This window comes from Halichoeres trimaculatus, unplaced genomic scaffold, assembly GCF_033239565.1.
Source record: "Halichoeres trimaculatus isolate MK-OKI-2021-1 unplaced genomic scaffold, fHalTri1.1 fHalTri1_scaffold_13, whole genome shotgun sequence".
NCBI classification, from domain to species: domain Eukaryota; kingdom Metazoa; phylum Chordata; class Actinopteri; order Labriformes; family Labridae; genus Halichoeres; species Halichoeres trimaculatus.
In genome coordinates this window covers 21,631,564-21,653,914 of record NW_027437191.1, presented here as the reverse complement: position 1 = coordinate 21,653,914, position 22,351 = coordinate 21,631,564, and the positions used below count along the sequence as shown (strand labels likewise).

Here is a 22,351-nt window from a genome sequence, read left to right as displayed (position 1 = left end):
TGAACAAAGTTCTTTTGGAGCTCTGAGAGATATTGGTGATTATGAATATTGATCCAGAGTGTGGTTGATAGAAAGACATCACAATAAAGGAATGAGCACTGCATGTGTGTGTGAATGTGGAGGGAGAAGAGCCTCATGTTTATTTATTAGAAATATCAGATGGGAGATGAGAGGAGCCAGAGAGAAATCAAAGGAGCAGGGAATATGTTTATTTCACTTCTTGAAAAGTATGCATGTCGGAGATTTGAGGCTCCTGCAGGACATTGACTGCTATGAATATGGACAGAATCAACCTGCATTATTAATACTTTTACGAATATTTTACTTATTAATGATTTTTTTCTGTGAAATTGAAAAGTGTGGAGGAGAGATGAGGGCTGAATGGAAGTGCGTATCCAGAGGAAATCTGCTGAAGAGGGAAAAGTGAAGAACGAGTCACAGAAAAGAGGGAAATTATGACTTGAATACATGAAAAAAAGGAGAATTTGGCAGGAGGAATAATCCAGGATTCATTTGCAGAGACTGAAAGTGGTCTGCTGGGTGAGGTTAGATTGCCTCTGTGCAGGTACACACAGATTCACTCTATTGTTATTTACAACATGTAGATGACAGAGATGTGCCATTATCTTCTCCCACTGTGTGCTCCAGCTGTCAACACCAGAGGCAAGAGGCACATTTCAAGACACAGGTGCATCATGGGAGTAAGGGAAGGTGTGACAAGGGATCTTAAATTATTCTTACACCTATATGTGTTTCTCTGCTGGCTTTATAAATAAACCTGTAGATTAGACAATAAAAAAATGTCAACTACAGACCAGGAGGTTGAAACATCAGTTAAAACAGCAACGCCTGATCATTTAAGAGGCTGTGAATGAAACTGTTCTGCATTTTTGACCAGAAAACTATTTTTCTGTTGATTTATGATCATTCAGAGACTTGATTTCTTGTTGACATCCTGGACATCAGATCAGATCCAACTAATATTTTTAACACGCAACTCATAAAGGGGCAAACACCCACAAGAGGAACCCATAATCTGCAAAAATAAAAGAATAATTAACAGCAAGTCTAAATTTATTCACTTTTTTAAATCAAGCAAATAGAAAAAGTGCAATTATTTTGGACTCAACTGAAACTCAAGTAGAGAAAAATCTGCCCCCATGATCTGCTCCCCCATGTGAAAGTCAAGGAGAGTACTCCCTCTCCTATACTTTGGAAAGCTTCTTGAGATAAAAAGTGATCAGGTGAACAAACTGCCTGATTTCAACCTTATGCACAATTTAAGGCCAGTTCTGACCCAGTTTTTGATCCAGGCCAAATTTCAGTCCAATCACACGTCAGGGGGGCATCAGCTGCACCAGACCGGCCGATTGTTTCCTCTGGCATCGTGAACGCAGGGCTCCCAGCCAACTCCCCAACTCTGAGGCTCTAACTGCACATGTGCAAATGGTAGACAGCATCTGAAAGCCTGATGGCAACAGGCCGAATGATGTTGACATTTGTACTACACAAAGGGACAATCAGACACAGCATCGTGACCACCTGAGCAATCTCACGTCATCCAGTCAACCAGTCAACCAGTTTCGTTCAAGCGATAACTGTGAGCGTCTGAAAGGTGATGTACCCAGCTTCTCATCAGAACTTTCTCTCCATCTTAACCTTATGTGTTTTGTTTTTTGTTTTTATTCTGCTTTTTCTGCTTTTATTAAGAGAGGACTGGACAGTGGATAGAGCAGGAGACAGGGCGATAAATGGCTGTAAACCCAGGCTATCTGCAAATGGGCAAGCCTCATTGGATGTGTGAACTACACCACTTACTGTGCTGGTGCCCGTCTGTGGGATGTGTTCAAGCAATCTTTGACCATTTTCAGCATTCTGTTCTCAGTTAAGTCCGCAGAGGGGGTGTGATTTGGTATTGTTAGGTCTACATCAGACCAATGACACACTTGATGATGATGTGACAGTGGACGGTACTCAGTTGTAACACTCTCACTGGGAACATATCCCATGATTCAAGAGTTTGAGTGTAAGGTTTGGGATTGGGTGAATGGTAAGGACAAACCAGGAAGTGAAATAAAAGAGAAATGACTGTTTTCAAAAAACAACACCTGCACAAGAAGAGAGCTAGAGATATGATTACTAACTAATAAAAACGGTTTAGCCTTCAAGATTTAATGTAAGGAGTAAAAACAGTCCAAACTGCCAAAGCTCACTTTTTAGAATAGCATGTTAATGTTTGTTTAACCATTTAACACCTGACCCTCAAAATGCCTGCGTGGAGTTATAAAAAATGCTTGTCTTGACATTTCAAAATGTAGTGTGAGTAAGTGCTTTGGCCCTTTTTTCTGGAATACTTGAAACTTTCATTATCTGGGAGTAATTTACAATTTACTGCATGTTATACAAGAGTAAAACAGTTTAAAATGAAGAAAAACACTAAAACTGACTTTGAGTTTAGAGGTTTAGTGACGGAAACAACACTGCATTTGAATATCAATACAAATTTTACAGGATAAACCTAAAAACTTGAACAATATAAGATATATGCACAATAACATTTATTAAGCTTTACCTCTTATTTTGTTTAAAAAACAAAACAAAAAAGAAACATTTATTTGATTTTGATGGCATCACCAGAACTTTCAGCATCCCCACACCCTTTCCCTCTCCTGGCACACAAGCCACTGTAGGATGGCTGCTCCTCACAATGAGACAAACTAAAAGTAGAGAAGATAAATAATAAGCTGCTCACACACACACTGTCAAGTTAAAACAAGGCACGGTAGGTTGTTCTACAAACACTTTTCTAAATATAGTCGCCACACAACACTAATTGTTAATCCACACATTAAATGCATTTGTCCCCATGTAACATTACCATTTTTCACATGAAGCTACTCCTTCCCATGCACCTTTAGTCTCTAAATTATGTGAAAACATCAGTCGAGGTTTTACAATCTGGAGAATCTTATTTTTGGCATTTTTAGATAAACTTGGCTTTGTTTTTCTGTTCATTTATTTTATCAGTCTGTTATCTGTCTGAGAGAAATCACTGTGATGACCACATACTGTCTGAAAGAGCAACATCTCAGCTTTCATAAGCCATTGGAATTTTTCCAATTGTGCAGACCTTTTAGGAATAACGGTCATTGAAAGTGTGGAAAAGTATTGGTGCTGATACATCCAGATGTAAAGGGTTAATCAATAACTTAAAAGTTTAATGTTCAATCCAGAGTGAGAGAATGGATAAGATCATATTTGGTTATTTTTTTCATCTAAAACATTAATAGAGTGAAGTTTCTTTTTTTTTTCAAGTGTAAAATAACGAATGGTTTTATTTCTATTCATCAAATCTCATTTTCAACTATAAACAAGTTTTTATTTACATTTTTTAATAACAAACTAAACCAACGTTTTGGAATATTAAATACCATGTGCAGCAAAAACAAAATCCACTTAAGTTTGCTCTGGAGAAAAAATGAAAAATAGCAATTTTTTATCACTTTCAAGGAGAGTTTGAACAGAGTGAGCATGAATAAATGTTACTGCAGACTGAACTTGAATCTCAAGCTTTGATGGAAGTATGACAACAAGATAGAGGGAGACGACCGCATCTGCATCCCACTCCATAAACAGTGTCTAACTGTTGTGTGTTTGTTGGTGAGACATGATGGGCCATGAGAATCAGTAGGCCTGTTCAAGTGTGTGTGTTTGTGCGTGTGTGTGTGTGTGTCACTAGTGGTTTGGTCAGAGTCAAACTCTAATAAAGCCTTGCCCTCTGGTTCCCACAGTGACAGAGCGCATCATCACGCCAGCTCTTATCACACTCACACATACACACACAAACACATAAACACACTATGCCAGCATGCATTACACACAACCCATGGCCTAAAAAAGCTCCTGCAGTATTATTGTCACACACAAGCACACAAACACACACGTTTATGAGACTCAAGAGGATGGAAGACTGACTTGAATATCTTAAACATGTAATCATCCACTTTCACACACACACAAACACAAACACACTCACACTAAGTGGTGATGACAGGTGAGGCTTCAGGCTTTATGGAAGTATGGAAAACCTTCTCCCACTGTTGACTGTCGATAGGCCTTACACACACACACACACACACACAATTTTAAACACACTTGCTTGCACACACTCCTCCCTTGCTCAGGAGGTCAAATGTCCTCCAGTGAGCTCCGTGGTGATGTCAGCAATGGTTTGCGAAAACTAAACTTTATTGACAAGGTTGCTGACGACAGACCACAAAGAAGAACATGCCCAGTGGGTGCTGCGCGCACAGACTGTCCGTCTGTCCTCTTTATTTCAGTTTTTCTTCATTTCTGCTCGACTTTATGTCATAAATCTCACATCTTACCACACCACCAGAGCCTGGGGAGGGTTTTAATCACACAGCAGGGTTAGGTCAGAAACGACACGCCAGTTTTGAAGTTTTCCTGATGTTCGTTTGTTTTGTTATCATCATTTACATTCGACCCAAAAATAAAAAATGCTGCGAGGGTTCATGCGTGTGATTAATTATGAAAAAGATGGTGACAACAAACCCATTGCATTAAAAACAGTGTTGATTTATTATTTCTTTTTGGGTCAACTGTACAAATGACAAGTAATGAAACAAAAAAATGAAGCAAATCAAAAGCCTAAATCCATTCCAGCGCTTGTTTTCTCTGGAGTCACATAATGACCCACTTACAGTCCTTTCTCTTTCATTTTTTGTCTATTATGTATCTGTTAGATATTCAATCGTCTTTACAGAGACACACAAACATGTATTCAAGTTAACACACACAAAAACTGCTGTTTTCTCACTTCAAAACACTTATTTTTGTGAGTTTCTCTTTATTTGTGTATTTGTTAATCATTTCTGTGTTTACTTTCTGTATTTGACGGCGTTTCGAGCTGACATGTTGTCGACGTTGTTGGTTTTCTGACATCACTTCAACATTCATTATCTGAATTCAACTCTGTCTGCATGTTTGTTTGTGGGTTTTTGTGTGTGTGGGTCTACAGACACACACACAAACACATACACACACATAGACATGCACACACTCACAGGCTTGTGCTGTCAAACTACAGTGTTTCATCTGTTGCTAAAAAGACGCTTCCCCAGCCTGCGCATCTCTGACAGCTGTATTCAACACACGCGCGCAAACAGAAATGCAGACACACACAAAGAGAAAACGAGGTGACAGCACTGCAAAATATGACTATTAAAGGGAAAACATGCACAGAAACACACACACACACAAACACACACACATAATTTGGATAATACTCACTTTGATATGATATGATGGAAGCTGGATTGCAAAAAAATCACATTTCTCCCTATCTTCACACTGATAGCGATGTAGGCTGGCAGTGTGTTTGAGAATGTGTCTGACAGAGATAAAATCAGTATGATTTACTCTGTATGTATGTGTGTGTGTGTGTGTGTGTGTGTGTGTGTGTGTGTGTGTGTGTGTGTGTGTATACACCACAGTGTGTGTGATTAATTCATGTGTTGATCTGTGTGTGTATATGTGCCAGGCAGATAAATCTTTGAAGCTGCATGTTATAAGGTTTTATGTGTGTGTATGTGTGTGTGTGTGTGTGTGTGTGTGTGTGTGTGTGTGTGTGTGTGTGTGTGTGTGTGTGTGTGTGTGTGTGTGTGTGTGTGTGTGTGTGTGTGTGTGTGTGTGTGTTGTTCTTTCTGCTTGTCAATCACAGATGTTTGACAGTTTCGCTCTGATCAGATTGACTGGCCCTGAACTATCACACATCCATCACAGTTACGCACAAGTACACATACACACACAGTATTTGTTTACTGAGAGTATGGCAGGACGTCGTACATGGCTGAATTTTAAGACATATGTTGAATGACAACAACTACAGTGGTGATTGGATTCTGTTGAAAAGGAAAATATCACAACTTATTTTGTTGATTTTTATAGTTTGCTAGTTGGTATCGATAGTCAACGGTACCAATTTATGGCACTTAAGTGTGTTTTTATGCGGTAAGAAATTTTAATTTGTGTAATCATAAAATCTCAAAGTTTTTCAGTTGAACAAATTTATTTCCCAATATGTAAACTTGTGAGGCTGTGTTTATGTCCAGTATGGAAAATCGCCTACTCTTCGACTTCCTCACAGTCACAAGGTTTCATTTAGGTACATGGTTTCAAACATGGAACCATTTGCTTTACATGGATCAGTACCCAGTATTATAGATGGAATTTGGTTGGTACCTACAGAAGTACCAAAATCGGTACCCATATCACATCAAAAGAAAGTGCTATAGGGTTATTCAATACTCCCAACATTATCACCCACTCACACATAACAGACATGAACTGATGAATAACCCTCTTTGGCCCTTTACAAAACAGTCCGTTGTGGCATTCATAAAGCTTTACAGTCAAAGTCCTGTAAACCAGAGGAGCTTCTGCTCAATATGATGTCCCTGACAATCTGTTCCATCATATTTAGCAACTTGTTTCTTCTGAAATTCACTTTAGAAGCTGCTATACCAGAGAGTTTGAGGTTTTCAATCACAGGGGACTCAAGTATGTTATTCCCTGTGACACAGCCCTCTACTGTTCTGCCGTGACCTTGTTTTTGTCTGTTTCATTCTTCCTTTGAGGCCCTTTGAAACCTCTTTTTTTCATCCTGATAATTGTTTTCTCTCCTCAGAGCCTCCACACCCCATCGCCCCACCCCAGCTGCTCGGCGTTGGCCCCACCTATCTGCTGATTCAGCTCAATGCTAATTCCATATTTGGAGATGGACCTATCATACTGAAAGAGGTACGTTCAGTGAGAAACAACATGAAGATCTTCTGCTATGAAGCTGCTACAAAATCAGCAAGTCATATGACCAAAAACAAAAAAATGTAATGCCAGTATATTAATGATACAAGAATGATAAAAGTAATTTATACGTGTATTCAAATGAAAGAATACCAAAATAAATTTGAAAAAAATACATGAGACAATCATAGATAATTGAAATAGTTAATAGAAACAGTCACATTCAACATAAATTGCACACACTAGTTCACCCTTGCAATATCCTTAACCTATACATCATGCTTTCAATACACTGTCTAAGTCAACATTTCTAACAAATTGATATTTACATTTTGATTAAAAAGTTACAAAACCTAAGCAGCTGTTTGTGGCCACACGCATTAAGTTACAAAAAATCCTTAAATAAGTTTTAATCGTCAATGTATGTAGTTCACACATGCCAAGTTTTGAGTTGATCTGATAATAAACAAGTTGGTTTAAGTACGTACACTATAAATGGATTTTGGGCTCAAATTTAGTTTCAAAGTATTCAATTCAAACTTTTCAAACTCAGTTTTTTAATGCAGTTATTTGGGTCTTAGCCTTTAGGTAACCTCCTTGTGGAAGTTTTAAAACTGAAGTTCCTGGAGAGTCCACTAGAGGCTGGCTCCAGAAGCACTAGAAGCCACATACACACCTATTCAAAAAGTCCATCAGCAAAAATTAATGTTTTTGGCCAAATTTAATGAATGGTTTTAGTATGTTTAGCTCATTTTACTCCCTGTAAACACTGTGGGAGAATAGGGAGTGAATAATTTCTCACACATTTTGAAGCTTTTGGGGATATTTTGATCGTATGTTTGATTCTTCTTTCCTTCAGGTTGAGTATCGTATGACATCTGGCAGCTGGACAGAGACTCATGCTGTGAACTCCCCAAACTATAAGTTATGGCATCTCGACCCCGACACAGAGTACGAGATCCGCGTGCTGCTAACCCGACCAGGAGAGGGAGGGACGGGAAAACCTGGACCACCGCTCATTACAAGGACTAAATGTGCAGGTAGGACATGGACTCAACTATACTTCAATCATAATAATCTATACTTTACCACAGTCAATCCCAAAAACATGAAGTGTATCATGTTCGGCTAGAAATGGAGCTTGATATTTGCCGTATCTTCTGGTGCTCACAGCTTTTTTCTGCCTGTCTGATTGTGTATCGATCCAGCCATCGACTGTTGTTCCTTTTGTCTCTGTATCTATATTTCAGCTGTGTGAGTGATGTTTGTACTGTGAGCAGCAGTGGAGAGGTGTAGCGAGGGATAGAACTGGAGAATAAAGGAGGAGAGGGCTTGAGTCAGTGATCTGAGAGAAAGAGTGATTAAAATACTTGCGGCCCTCTCCACCTTTCATGCGTTTTTATCCTGCCTTCTCTTTCTCTTTCTGCTTCTGCTGTCTTTTATTCCCTCATCTATAAAATCTCTCTTTCTGCTTCGTTCCTTGTCGCTGCCCCCACCCCACTGTTTTTTTTTCTCCCGGCCTTCTTTCTCCCCATCTCTCTCTCCCTCCGTGGATCAATAGACGGAGGGCAGAAACACTGTCTGACATTTGTAGAAATAAACGACTGAAATATAAACACAGCTAGCCTGAGGGAGAGACAGGGCAAGCCAGAGAGGGTTGATATGAAAGGGAAAGAGACAGAAAGAAAAGCAGCGAGCTTGAATGAGAAACAGAATAAAGGAGCGATGGAGAGATGATGAAAAACAATAAGAAGGAAAAAGAAAGAGGAGAGAGGAGAAGCAGGCGGAGAGAGAATGATGAAACTGGAGAATGAAAATGAAAGAGAGATGAAAACTCATAACCACAGGGCCTGACTGATGTCTCACAGCTTGTGTGTTTGTGTGTGTATGTGTGAAAGGATCAGCTTGTGCGTGTGTATGTGTGTGTGTGTGTGTGTTTTCTGCCTGTGTGTGTTTATTGACAGAGAGGAAGTCGTAGACTTGTTCAGGCGACTCATGTATTGAACAGTTTCCTGTTTGACAGGAAGAGGAAATTAATCTTCTTCTCCTCGCTCACACAGGAGCAGAATCCAGTTAAGGATAATAACTCATTGTAATCCACATAATGCTGCGATATCAGACCAAAGCTACAAATATGGTTATGAGTTTAGAGAATTACATCCAATCATTCTGATTATCTGAGTCATTTCTGTCAACTGACGAGAAAGCAGTCAGAGGGTGAGGAGTGATGAGCAGAGGGGGAGAAATAAAATTAGCGTAGAGGAATTTTGATGCAGCCCATGTCATCATAAATAAAACGTCTTTTAATGCTTCATTCTAAACACCGAACAAGTGTGCAAATGCTGCTAACAGCCCTGCAGGATATGAGAAAAACATGCACTGACTGTAGCATTGAGTTAGAAAACCAGAGTCTATCTGTGTCTCACTAAACTACCATAGCTTATTCTGCAGAAACTCAACAACTCTTCCAGCTGACATCTTTAAGTGAATGTTTTTATTATGTGTAAATGTGAGAGTTCAAGAAACACTTCAGATAACATTAGATGAGGTTAAAGTTGCAAAATGAAGCAGAAAATGATGGGAAAAAGTTCAGAATGCAGGACTAGAAATTTTTGGGGCTAAAAATATTGTTTGAGGTCAGAAAAGTCTGAATGTGAAAAAAAATCCTGATCAAATCAAGATCCTGATTCTGCCATAGAAATATCTTGACATATTTCCCCCATATTGCCCCCAAATGGAGAAAACTGACCTCTGATCATCTGGTATCAAGAGACTCTTGAGGGACAGGTTTGATTTCATAAGTCTGTGATGATGGCACAAGGAGGTTTGACCACAGTGGAGGCAATGACAAGGGTCGGTATCAAACATCAGCTTTAAACTTGTTAGAAAAACATATTAGATGTCTTTTTTTTTACATATTTAGTTTGCATTTCTGTTGGTGTCATAGTATTTTATATCATTTCTACCATTTTTAACCAATGACAGAATCAGTCCATTGAATAGTCAGATGGTGTAACCACAAAAGCGTTGCAAGTATTAAATCATTCACTTTACTAGAAGTTCATTGAAGTGCAAGTGTACCAATATCATGTCAAATCATATCTAATATTTAGTGTAGCTTTTTGTGCAATAACACAGTGTTTGTAAGAAACATTGGTAACACCACTTGACACTTATGTGTTACACATCCTTCATCCAGTGACTGTATTTTACCAGATATGGCCAAAAGCAATAGCTATTAAGTAGAGCATTTTAACAGAATTAAATGTATCCCTCTTTGAAAAAAGTATAAAGAGCACGATGCATATTTCAAGGATACACCCATTCTTACCAGTAAGTGCCCCCTCAGAACTGCTACCTATAATTACACCAATGCCTCTGCAGGTTTCCTCTTGTTTCTACATTTTTTCAGAGCTTATATGCAGCATAATTTGTCCACAAGAGCATGAACTCACTCTCTGTTTGCTCCACTTGTTACATACAAAAATTGGTTGTTGCAATGACCACTGGGGACAAGAAGCTCCTGCATGATCCTCCATGTGACTAGATTTTATCAGTGACTATAAATACAAATTCTTTTGCACAAAACACTTGTGTGCTATGGGAAAAACATGGTATTGCAAAATGATAAGCTAGTTACACACTGATGAAAACAAAAAACATATTCTATTTCTACAAAGTCTGTTTTGCTAAGAGCAGCTTTAACGACACACTGCCCTTTTGAGTAAATGCTACTAGAACAGGATTTAAATCCGCAGACTGCCACACTTTGAAATGCTGTATTATTCACAGTTTATGTCATTAAAGTCAAATTTATATTCAACACAAACATGAATATGCTTGGTAGGAGAACCAAGTGTAAATGACCAGGATATTTCTCTTCTTATGAATCAATATTTTAGAAAGTCTTCCCCTCTGTACTCTCACTTTGTTGTCAGTGTGACTAAGGTCATCCAAACACACACACACACACACACAAATACACACACACACACCTGGGGATCGACGTGTGTGTTTGTGTTTGTTGAGGAAGAGAACAGAGACAGACACGTGGTGGAAATGTTATTTAAATGGTAATGATTCCTTTGCTTTTTCTGTTTGGTTAGGTTTGTCTGATCCCGCCACCTGTAGTTTACTGAATATTTAGTTTGGATGCAAAGTAATGAAAACATGCACGCACACACTCGCGGAGGGGAATGTGTGCACACACACCAGGAATAAACCCAAGCATGTCTCTGCACAGAACACTGTTTAATTAAAAACCAATAAAGTTAATAAGATACGGAGCAGAAATCACACGCAGAGCAATTGATATGATAACAAGGAGGATTTCTTCTCCCTCGTCTTTTTATTAATCTCTTCATCTCTTCTTCTGCACTTAAAAAAAAGTCTTTGTCTTTCCTCTGCCTCTCTTACCAATCACTTCTTTTTCCTCCTCTTCTTTTCCTGTGCTGATTTATTGCTTGTGTCTGAAGGGTGGAAAATAATAAACTTGAAGTGAAGAGCTACTCTGTGTGTGTGTGTGTGTGTTGTGTGCACATGTGTGAGTGTGTGACAGGAGAAAGTGATGAAGTAGCTTTTAATCCAAATCCTGAATTTTCTGCCCAAAAACCTCTTGGTCATGGCAGGTTAGATACACACACACACACACACACACACACGCAACCGGACACGGACACACACAGACATGAGCACAAACAGACACACACAGTTCAGAGAGTCACAGTATTTCTCATATGTTGCACACACTCAGCAGCACTTGGATTAATGGAAGAATGAAATCACAACACACACATTTTCAGACACACAGGCACAGATGTTGTCTGGATCACACACAATATATCATATGTACCTCTTTATATATGGCAAAACACATGCACACACACACACACACACACACACACACACACACACACACACACACACAGACAGAGTCAGCACCATGATACTTTAAGGGTCAGACCTGTGTAACAGCAGCAAAGAGATTAATGGACACAGTTCTGCCATGTGCATGTGTGTGTTTTAAGTCAGGCAGTTTTACTGCATATTTATAATGGTCCAAACAAATGTTCACTCATGTAAAACAATAGTTTTGTGCATGATCCGCATCTAACTGCTAAAATCAGAGCATGAAAAGCTGGTCAGCTGGTAAACGTTGGCTGAGATTCCTTCCAGGTTAAGGCCCACAATTCTCTGATGGTAACATATTGGTAGTTATCTGCCAGTTTAACCAGTTACAATTAACACACAACTTGATTTTCATTTTCTGGATCCAGATTATCACCCCCTCCAGAAATTGGAGTTTGCTGTGATTGGTCTACTGATATCTGATAGCTTTTTAGACTGTTGGCAAGGTGTAGGCACAGTAATAAATGGAAACTCACACAAGAGGTATACAAGAACACAAACCAATGAAAATACATGTACCAGATTGGCTGCACAAATCCAGAAGGAACAAGGAAGCTGAACCAAAAAATTTGTAGTCCCTAGTCCTGAATTCAACGTTTTCTCTTTCAGTTAGATACAACTTTTACTCTTAACTTGTGTTTCTCTTCTCCAACCTCCATGCACACTTCACATTCAAGACCTTGTGCTCATTACAATAGTACTAATAATGATAATAAACCTTATTTTGATAGCACTTTTGAAAACAGAGTTACAAAGTGCTGTACAAAGAACAAATAAAAATAACAGACAAAAGTGAGGAGGACAGGGTTAAAACCACAAAAAAATAACAAAATTGAAAAATAAAGATAATAGGCCAAAAACTGTGACGGACTGTAAGCTTCCCAGATCATGACAGAGGCTGGGTTGTCTTTCTTGAACAATTACTTGTTCTTTTTTATTAGAACAAGAGCAGCTTGAACTTGCCGTTTCATAGAGGAAAAAATCAAGATGGCGATTACAAAACATGGTAGTTCCGCACCTTCACAATAAAGCACTTCCCTTTTACCAAAATAAAATCATGCAAGTATTTTTCACTGTACCATTTTTTATAACTTATTTCAACTTGTATAATCATATATTCTCAATAAATAATCAATCAAATAAAATAGTAAATGTCTAGACCTTAGAAAAACATTTAATAATCATGTAATAGTGAATTTATATACTAACCAAATAAGTCACAATAAAAACCACCAGCAGATAAAAGAACATAAAAAAAAATCCAAAAATAGAAATTAAAACAAGATCAAACATTACAAAACCTTTCTGTGATACTGATAAGAATAAAAGGCAGTATTTTGCAGATTTAAACACATCATCACATCTCCCATAAAAGCACATCACTAACTAAAACAGCACCGGTGTGGAACATCAACAAAAACTTGGTCCATACAAATATTTATATATAAATCCACTGGAGCATAAAATATTAGTGGAATTAATCAAATAGAAGTGAGAAAAAAAACCCAAATAAATTGTAAATGGTATTAACTGTATTTACGTCAACCACACAGATACCAACAAACTGCACCACGCTACAAGACGCTATCAGCTGTGTGTCTGTTTACTTCTAGTCAGCAAAGCATTGTAACTTTTCAACAGTTGTCTGTAACTGGAGACTCAGTTATTCTTCTCATGCCAGTCAGATCCACTGCTAGCTTGTGTATAGCAAAATTTAGCGAGTTAGTCAAATTGGAGCTATATGTTGCTGTTGGTTACACAACAATTATTTCAAGGAAGAAAAGAGAGGAGACGTTGGAAAAGACAGGATATATCTCTAATGTTCAGTGATTCCAGAACATTCCATATAAAGGAAATAGGGTGCTGCCCAACCAGCCAGTCAATGTCTTATCAATGGATAGTTACATTTTTGAGGAGTGGGACAGGGCTATGCTAACTTTTGGCACTTTTGGATCTGATTGGTAATTTGGACTTTATGACACTAAAAATATTGATAATTTGTTAACCCAAACTGTTATTGTGGTATTTGATTATTTAGTTGTCTACATGTTCCCATCCTGACAGGAATCTTCCTCTTAACATTGATATTTTAAAGCTTTGGAGGTTATTTTCAGTATTGATCCATTTCTTCCCTGTAACTATTTTTCCTTTAATCATCGCTCTGGGCCTCTGATCTCTTTCAAACAAATCCCCACGTTTACACCACCATATACCATTTCTCAAACTCTATACCATAATCCCAGTTGGTTGTCAATTGCATTATAAGCCTCTGCATAGTCAAATCTGAAATAGTGTGTGAGAGCAAATTGAGTGAATGCTGCAGTGTAAATTTGCACCTTTCATGTTGTTTAAATCTGGCCCTCAGAGAGCCAGAGACATGCAGGGAGAAAATGAGGGTTTGACACTGAATGAATAAGCGGAGTTTCATTTGTCTTCCTCATGACAGTGGAAGGATTACCAAGAACTAATTGGACAGATTAACTTGGATTTAGCCGCATCTCCTGTCAACCTTTTCTGTTTCCCCCTCCCTCCTTTCCTCCCCCTTCTCCTCCCTCCTTTCTTCTGTGTTTTTCTCTAAGCTTCTTTTTCCTGCTCTGTTCTTTTTACTTTTCATTTCTTGGCTCTTCCTAAGTCCTGATGTTGAGGGACAGGTTTTGTTTTCCGCCCTTAGCCCAGTTATATTTCATTTAGTTTCATTTCTTTTCCTTTTGTCTCCCGTTCTTTAATTCCAACCTCTGGATTCTGCTGATATGAAGCTGCCGTCCTGGGTGTTATTGTTGGTGTTTATTGGTATTGTTGTTGTTTTCAAAGCTTCCATCTGTGGAGAACAAAGCCTTTTAGTTCTGACATGAATCCAGCCGTTTGTCTGTCTACCGGAGGAGGGGGGAGAGGGACAAGGCAGCCTCTGTGGTTTACCGTTGGACCTGGTCCCGTTCGACTCTGGCTGCGTTCCAAACTAGTTATCGTCTCTCCCCGTTCCTCCTCTCGGCATCTCTCTCTCGTTTCTCCCTCTCATCTTTTCTCTCTCTGCTCCCTCTATCAGTCCCTCGCTCCCTGCAGCCCCTGTTTCATGTTTCCCCACAATGCTTTGGTTTCTCTTTACTCATTTTTCTCCTTCTCCCTTTACCCCCTGTCCTTCTCTTCACGCTGTTCATATCGCATATTTCCATTTTTATTGTCTTTTTTATTCTATCTTCCTTTTGACTTTAATTCATTCTTTCTTCCCTTATACTTTAGATTCTTTCTTTCTTTCATCCTTTCTTTCTAAAATGTACTTTTCTTTATTTTTGTTGTCTTCTTTCCATCTTATTCCTTTTCTTTCTTTCTTTTTTTAATTTTCAGGGTTCTCTTCTTTTACATTCAATATCCCCTTTTAATTTTTCCATTCTACTTTTCACTTTTCTTCTGTATTTCTTTTGTTCTTTTCTATTATTTCACGTTTTCTTCTTGTGTTTTACCTTATTTCTTTCTTTCTACTGTCCATTTCTTCCTTTCTTTTTTCTTTCTTTCTTTCTTTCTTTCTTTCTTTCTTTCTTTCTTTCTTTCTTTCTTTCTTTCTTTCTTTTTTCTTTCTTCTTCCCTCTTTTCACCACCATATTTGCTCTTTTACCATTGTTCTTGCTTTACTCTTTTCCTTTTGTCTTTTCTCTCATTTTTCCTTGTTGTCTTTGTTGTTCATCATCTTTTTTCTCTGTTAGTTTTTGTTTATTCTTCATTTTTAATCCTTTCCTTCCCCCTACTCTTTTCTCTGCCTTTGTCCTCACAGCTTTTTTCTCCATTTTTATTCCATAAGTCCTGTTTTTTTCTACCTGACATTCTACTTTTTATTATTTCCATATTTCCTCATTTTCTTACCTCCTCACTTTCCTTCCTCTTTACTGCCCTCAAATAATCACAGATAAGCAGCAATGCATTGTTGGGTCAGCAGGACGGATATGAGGACTTAAGCCTTTGTGTATGTGTGTGTGTGTGCGTGTGTGTGTGTGTGTGTGTGTGTGTGTGTGTGTGTGTGTGTGTGTGTGTGTGTGTGTGGGCGGCAGGCCTCCCTTCATATATTTAAGTTGAAGTTTTAATTCCATGTTGACGATCGTCCCAATTTGAAGCTGTTAGCATCAAGAGCCTCCAGATCAATACAGTTTACAACACTGACCTGACTGCATGTGTGTGTATGTGTGTGTGTGTGTGTGTGTGTGTGTGTGTGTGTGTGTGTGTGTGTGTGTGTGTGCGTGTGCGTGTGCGCATGTATGTGAGTGTAATAGCACGGTTTATGGCGAGGATCACAGGTATTGATTTGAAGGTTGAGAGACGAAGAGGAAGAGACAGAGATGGAGGGAGAGACAGACAGTAGAAGCAGTCGGTCTTACTCTCTCTCTGTTTAAATGTCAACCATCCAATAACAGGTTGAAGTGAAAATGAAATGCTCTGACCCCCTCCCCTGCTGTTAACACACACATACACACAGTTTAGCCGTAATATTTGTCCAGCAGACAATTACCTGCCTGGGCATCCTCACGACCTCACTTCCTCTCTGTCTTTTCATCCTCCTCATTTTCACTCCTGGCTTTATTAGTGAGCTGTTTACATCTAAATGACTCAGCAAACTTGAACATATTTGTATTTACAGCTTTTTGTGTGAGATTGTGTTTGTGTGTGTAGAAAAGTTGTGTTTGCCCTTGACTGAGATTTTTTATAATGGGAAGTTTTATTGAGGACACACACACATAAAGAGGAACCTATACATGCTCTTCCCAGATTTAATCTCCATTCTGTCACAACCTGAAGCCCGCGTGTGTGTGAGTGTGTGTGTGTGTGTGTATGTGTATGTGTGTGTGTGTTCGTCTTCGGGTAATAACGGAGTGTGAGAGTGCCCCTGCATGTGTGTGTGTGTGTGTGTGTGTGTGTGAGTGACGGGCAGATAATGGGTTGTCAGAAGAAGCGACAAGTTTGTGTCCTTGTGTTGTCTCCTCTGAGGGAGGAAGACCCAGAGAAAAGGAAAAACAGAGAGCTAGTGGAAGAGGATAGGGAAGAAGAGTGGCATCTCTATTTAAGGTGAGCTGTTTTATTAAAAAAGTCTGGACGCACATAAAGAAGCAGCTGGGTTACAGCCAGAGGAAGGAAAAACAACAGGTGATGGAGTGACGATCACTCCGCTTCACGACGCATCACGTCCAGAAAGAACAAACAAAACTTTTAATTAAATTTGTTCTGGTTGCTGAGTAACAGATTTCTCTTTATTCTGCGGATGTCCAGAGCCAATCTACACGATCAATATCGGAGTTAATCAAGGCATGTTTGGAATCGACTGCATTGAGTCTAATCTGATGATAACCTGTGCTCTCAGCTGTCAGAAGCAGAGAATCAGCTGTTTCCTGAAAACAGCCCTGAGCTAAATCTCACTTTAAACTGGCCTCATGGTCTCTTTATTACAGTGAAATGTTAAATGTTACAATTCAATTACCTTCTTCTCAGCTGCATGTTCAACATTGATATTGAAACCTTTTGTCTGTTTATGAAAAATTATAACACTGAATTTGCTCTTTACTGTTTCAGAAGTCAAATGATAAAAACAACCAGATGCTTTAGATAATTTAACATTAAACAGCTCCGACTTAACTCACTAAAACAGGAAAATATATACTATTGGTGGCATGTTATCTAAAGATACTGCAACTCTCTATAGGCCATTTCTATGATGAGTCTTGGGGCCACAATGTGTTACAAATCGTAAATAAAGGCATACATATATAAGGATAAAGTCACAAATCTTCCAGAGAATGAGCATGTAAAGATAATTAATTGATAAATTACAAGGAAGGACGTCAGATTTTTTGGCGCTGGTTTGGGAAAGGTTCCTGGCTCTAAATTGAGTAACTTGAAGTTATACTTGAAAAAAGTGAGAGGCAGTCTTTTATTACAGGGTTCTGAATTAATTGTGCAAAAAAATAACTGATTGGTTTAAAAAAAAAAGAGGATGGCCAAAAGGCAGCCTCACACTGTGGCTGATTAGCCTCTTATTCCCCTATCCCCTCTTTTTTTGTGTTTGTGTAATGATTTATTTTAAGGTGTAAAAATGACATCTTTCCTGATAATTTGCAAGTTAAAACAGGTTTTCAGTCATCCAGGTCACAGTAATTCCAAGGTTAGTTCAATGAGGCAACTGGACTCAGTATATGGAAGTGTTAAAAGTTACAAATGTGCAACTTTTTCCTCCCGAATATCTGACGGTTTTTTGTCCTTTCACTCAATTTTGAGTTCTCTACAGTGCATTTCAAGTACTTGTAATGTTTTCAACTCATAACCTTAGAGGAAAGAAATGTCTCTTTGGTATTTGTGTTTAAAACCTTTTCTCACCACTTGATTTGTGGTAAATAAGTTCACAACCAAACATGCGACCAAACATCTCCAAGTGTTTTTGATGATAATAACAACAGAAAAGATGAACCTAAAGTCAGGGGTGCCATAAAGCAGACTAAATCAAATCCTAAATGAAAATGAACGTATTAGAGTACGAAAACATTTCCACTGCCATCGCCACCGCTGTTTTTTTTAATATATAAAATCATAAGCTTTCAAACACATCTGCATTTTTTATGACGAAGACACATAACTCGGCCATGCAATGGCTAGCTTAACTAGCAACTACAGTAGCTCGAAACCACCTCCAGAGTACGGATATAGCATTCCAGCTGTCAGAAAAACTATTTCAAACACAACATTTTGGCTGTAAAATGTTGAAGAAAATAAACAAACAGTGGCAAAATAAGAAAAACCAAACAAAAGAAGATGAGAGAGAAGTTAACAAGACGTCTGTCTTCTCTCATTATAATCAGCTGTCTTGAGGGACCTCACCCAAACAAAGATAAGTTTAAAAACAATCATAAAGAGGCTTTTGCCTTCAGAGACCTTGTCTTCATTTAGCATTTCTGAGAAGATAAAAAAAGACACTTTTTGTTCTTAAAGCTGTATGTCTATTTTTGAGGATATGACCATCAGCTGTGAGATTTTACTTGTCTGGTAGCAACATAACCACAGCTATCCAAACACCCAGAACAGATGTACATTCTGTTATTCAACCCATGCAGATCAAATGGGAACAGCGCTGTAGATAGAGTGATATTTGTTCAGGGCTAATAACAGCCTGTGAGACTGAGTCATATCTGGTTCAGGTAGAGAAACTGTAACTTTCTCCTGTAGATGAATAACAGCACGACAGGAAGCACCTAAAAATGACTTGATCCACCTAAAAGGTTTAAAGGCTGGTGTGGAGAAGCTTTTTACCTGAATACCTGAGAAAGTGGTGCCAGAGATAAAGTGGACTAATAGAGCAGATAAGGAAGGTTTGGTTTCTCTTTGCAGCTTGCCTCTGAACGCGTGAGTGTGTGTTTGTGTGTGTGTGAGTGTGTGCAGAGATAGGTGGGGTCTGGGGGGTTATTGATCCAGTTAAATGAGCCAGTTAAGGTAATTAAAGTCCTGTGCCGGAAGGAGAGAAGGTAGATTATATTGACTATTACAGTCCTGAATACACATAAAAGATGGGGCTGAAGACGTGCCCAGTAGACATTATTGCTTTTGACTGATGGTTGAATGGTGATGGGGAGGAGGATAAATGTTTGTAAAGCCCTGTTTCAGCTTGTGAAAAAATGTTTCGTCAGCACTCTTGTTCTTTTTTCAGCTCTATAAGAAGTTAACTCAGGTTTCATGAACAATATCCATACACATTCCTTCTCAACACATGAAATTGTCATGGTAGATTATTAAACCTCTTTTTCCTTTATTTCTGCAGAACCCATGCGGACTCCAAAGAGGCTGAAGATCGCAGAGACCAGGTCTCGTCTGATTGCTGTGGACTGGGAGTCTTTGGGCTACAACATCACTCGCTGTCACACCTTTAATGTCACCATCTGCTACCATTATATGACCGCCAACAACCGCAGCAAAGCCGACTGCTTGGACATGGACCCTAAAGGTAAATATTAAACTAATTAAACTAATCATTGTGTTTACATACTGGATGCCAATGCTTATCATGGGCAGAGTTCAAAACCATATGTTAAACCGTTTAAGAAGCTATGACACCTTGATGAAGAAGTCACACAAGAATTCAGTGAAATGAACATGAGACCTGCTCAATTTGTGACATCACAAGTTGGTGCATTCCCTTAAAAGAGTAAATATCTCATTTTAAATACAAGACACAAATTTACAGCATGGTATCAATAAAGGGCCCTTCTAGGACGCTGGGTCTTTGAGTGTTGAGTTGTTGAAGGTTTTAAAGACACAAGCCTGGGATAAGTTAAGAATTGTTTTAGCTTCAAATTATGTTAATCTCCTACAGAGCTATCAGAGGGACAATGTGAAAACTAAAAAAAGCATCATGTTCTTTCCGTTAATAAAGTGAAATAGCTTTTCAACAACTAGCTATCCCACATACTAGTTTGTGACTTTCTGAGACTGTTCATTCTCAGTGATATTAGAAATGACTTTTTTATAGAAAGTTGCTTCACCCAATCCTATCAGCAACATTTGGTGGAAAAAGACACATTTCATCTAGAAAAACTGGAAAACTACTTTTCATAAGAACACAAGCATTGATAGAAATCTAGTCCACCTAACATGGAATTTCCAAAACAGACTTTGGTCTCACATGAATAATAGTTTCACTTTAAAAAGGTCAATTAGTTGAGTGATTGCTACAAACAAAAAGAACTTTATTGATTTAGTTTATTTTTCTTCTCAGCACCACGCCACCTGGTGGGAAACCTGCCGCCCTACACAAACGTCAGTCTGAAGATGATTCTGACCAACCCTGAGGGACGGAAAGAGAGTGATGAGACCATCATTCAAACTGATGAAGATGGTATGACGTCGACTTTATCTATTTGATCATGTATTTTAATTGTATATCACCGAGTAGTAAATTTATGAGTAGTAAATTTACAAATATTGCTACATAAACAAGTGTCACTGACACTTTTTGGAAAGCCACTTCCTGTTTTTTGGGCACTCGGATCAGGAAGAGTGTCACTAATCTCTCTATCACTAATACTCTTCATTTGAGGGATGAATGGTATCTGTAGCTTCAATGGGTAATCTATATTTGTGTGTGTCAACAGTTCCAGGCTACGTTCCCAGTCAGTCGCTGAGAGCCACTCCATTTGAAGATAGGATCCTCCTTTACTGGAAGGAACCAACTGAACCAAATGGGATCATCATACAGTATGAGGTACAATCAACAGAAAGAGCTGGTAGAGTTATAAACTGATGTTATGATTGATGTAGAGAGTAACAAAGTGAGATTCTGTCTCTTTTCCGTTTTCCAGATCAGCTACAGCGGCCTGCGTTCATACGACCCTTCAGTCCCTCTTCAACGACCAGGACTCACCGTGTCTCTGCCCTCCAATGCCACCCATCATCTGTTTTCAATGCTTCACCCAGGGGTCACATATCAGCTCTCTATACGAGCATCAACCTCCAAAGGGTTTGGTCCCGCAACAACGCTCAATGTGACAACAAATATTTCAGGTAGAAAAACGCTCAGTTTGTTTTTTTTTTCCCTGTACAGTGGAACAGTAAGAAAGGCTGAGAGTCATTCTTGTTTTTCCCTCAGCCCCAACTATCGATGAGTATGATGGGTCAGAGGCCTTCCTGAATGAAACAGCAACAACCATCACTGTGCTCCTGAAACCTGCTCAGGCCAAAGGAGCACCTATAAGGTACAGTTTTCATAAATTAAAAGTACAAAAACAAATCTAAATTCGAGGTCAGGTTAAATTTTTCTCACCTTCAGTAGGAGATGGTTTACACTGTTTTTACACTGTAAAAAAGTGACTCATGTTTGTGTGTTCTACTGTAGTGCGTACCAGATCGTTGTTGAAGAAGTGAATCCTCAACGCACTCGGCGTCAAGCTTCATCCGACTGTTATGAGGTGATTATAAAACTGTTTCACTTACATCCAACAAGAAATACTCTTTAAACCTCGGGATTTTTGCTCTAAAAGACATCATCAGGGTTTTTTGCTCCATCTTTTGACTCTGTTTGTATCCTAATTCTCATGAATCAGACTCTCATTTGCAGAAAGCTTTGCTGAATTAATTTCATATTTGTGAGAAAGATTTGCAGACTTAATGCTTTTTATATTCACATATTCTCTTCCACAGGTTCCTGTTTCCTACCATAGTGCATCAAGCGGTGGATCTCCATATTATTATGCCGCCCAGCTGTCCCCCAGCAACCTGCCTGAGCCGCTGCCTTTCACCGTGGGAGACAACAAGACGTATCAGGCAAGTCTTTTTAACTGAGCAGCAGATTCTGGATGTGGTACAGAAAGGAATGGAAACATAGATCAGAGAGAAAGTGGAGCAAACTTTCTCATCTGAAATTCAGACTTGCAGAATAGAATGAGGTGATAGATTAAAGATATGGGGCAGTAAAAGTTTTGTTCCTCTCTTAATCCTGGTTTAATTCATGGACAAAGATACAACAGCTCTTCCCATTCAGTGTCAAACAAGGCTTCAAAATCCAGAATCTTCTGGTGCACTGTTCCGCCCCTATATGACTTTCTTCAAGAGTAGTGTTGTGCAAAAATTAGCAGTAGTGTGCCCCAATGGCTTCACAAAA

At 38.8% G+C, this 22,351-nt stretch overlaps 1 protein-coding gene across 17 annotated transcripts in view; it reads left to right on the top strand.

Annotated features, from left to right (window-relative positions):
- ptprk (protein tyrosine phosphatase receptor type K) overlaps positions 1-22,351 on the top strand; it is a 142,327-nt gene that overhangs the window by 86,771 nt on the left and 33,205 nt on the right. For all 17 annotated transcript variants that reach the window (XM_074684872.1, XM_074684874.1, XM_074684870.1 and 14 more), the window contains 9 exons: positions 6,710-6,822; positions 7,685-7,865; positions 19,517-19,699; positions 20,471-20,590; positions 20,847-20,956; positions 21,054-21,255; positions 21,341-21,446; positions 21,587-21,659; positions 21,892-22,014. In XM_074684872.1, the coding sequence (XP_074540973.1) occupies positions 6,710-6,822; positions 7,685-7,865; positions 19,517-19,699; positions 20,471-20,590; positions 20,847-20,956; positions 21,054-21,255; positions 21,341-21,446; positions 21,587-21,659; positions 21,892-22,014 (1,211 nt within the window). The remainder of the gene's footprint in view (positions 1-6,709; positions 6,823-7,684; positions 7,866-19,516; positions 19,700-20,470; positions 20,591-20,846; positions 20,957-21,053; positions 21,256-21,340; positions 21,447-21,586; positions 21,660-21,891; positions 22,015-22,351) is intronic.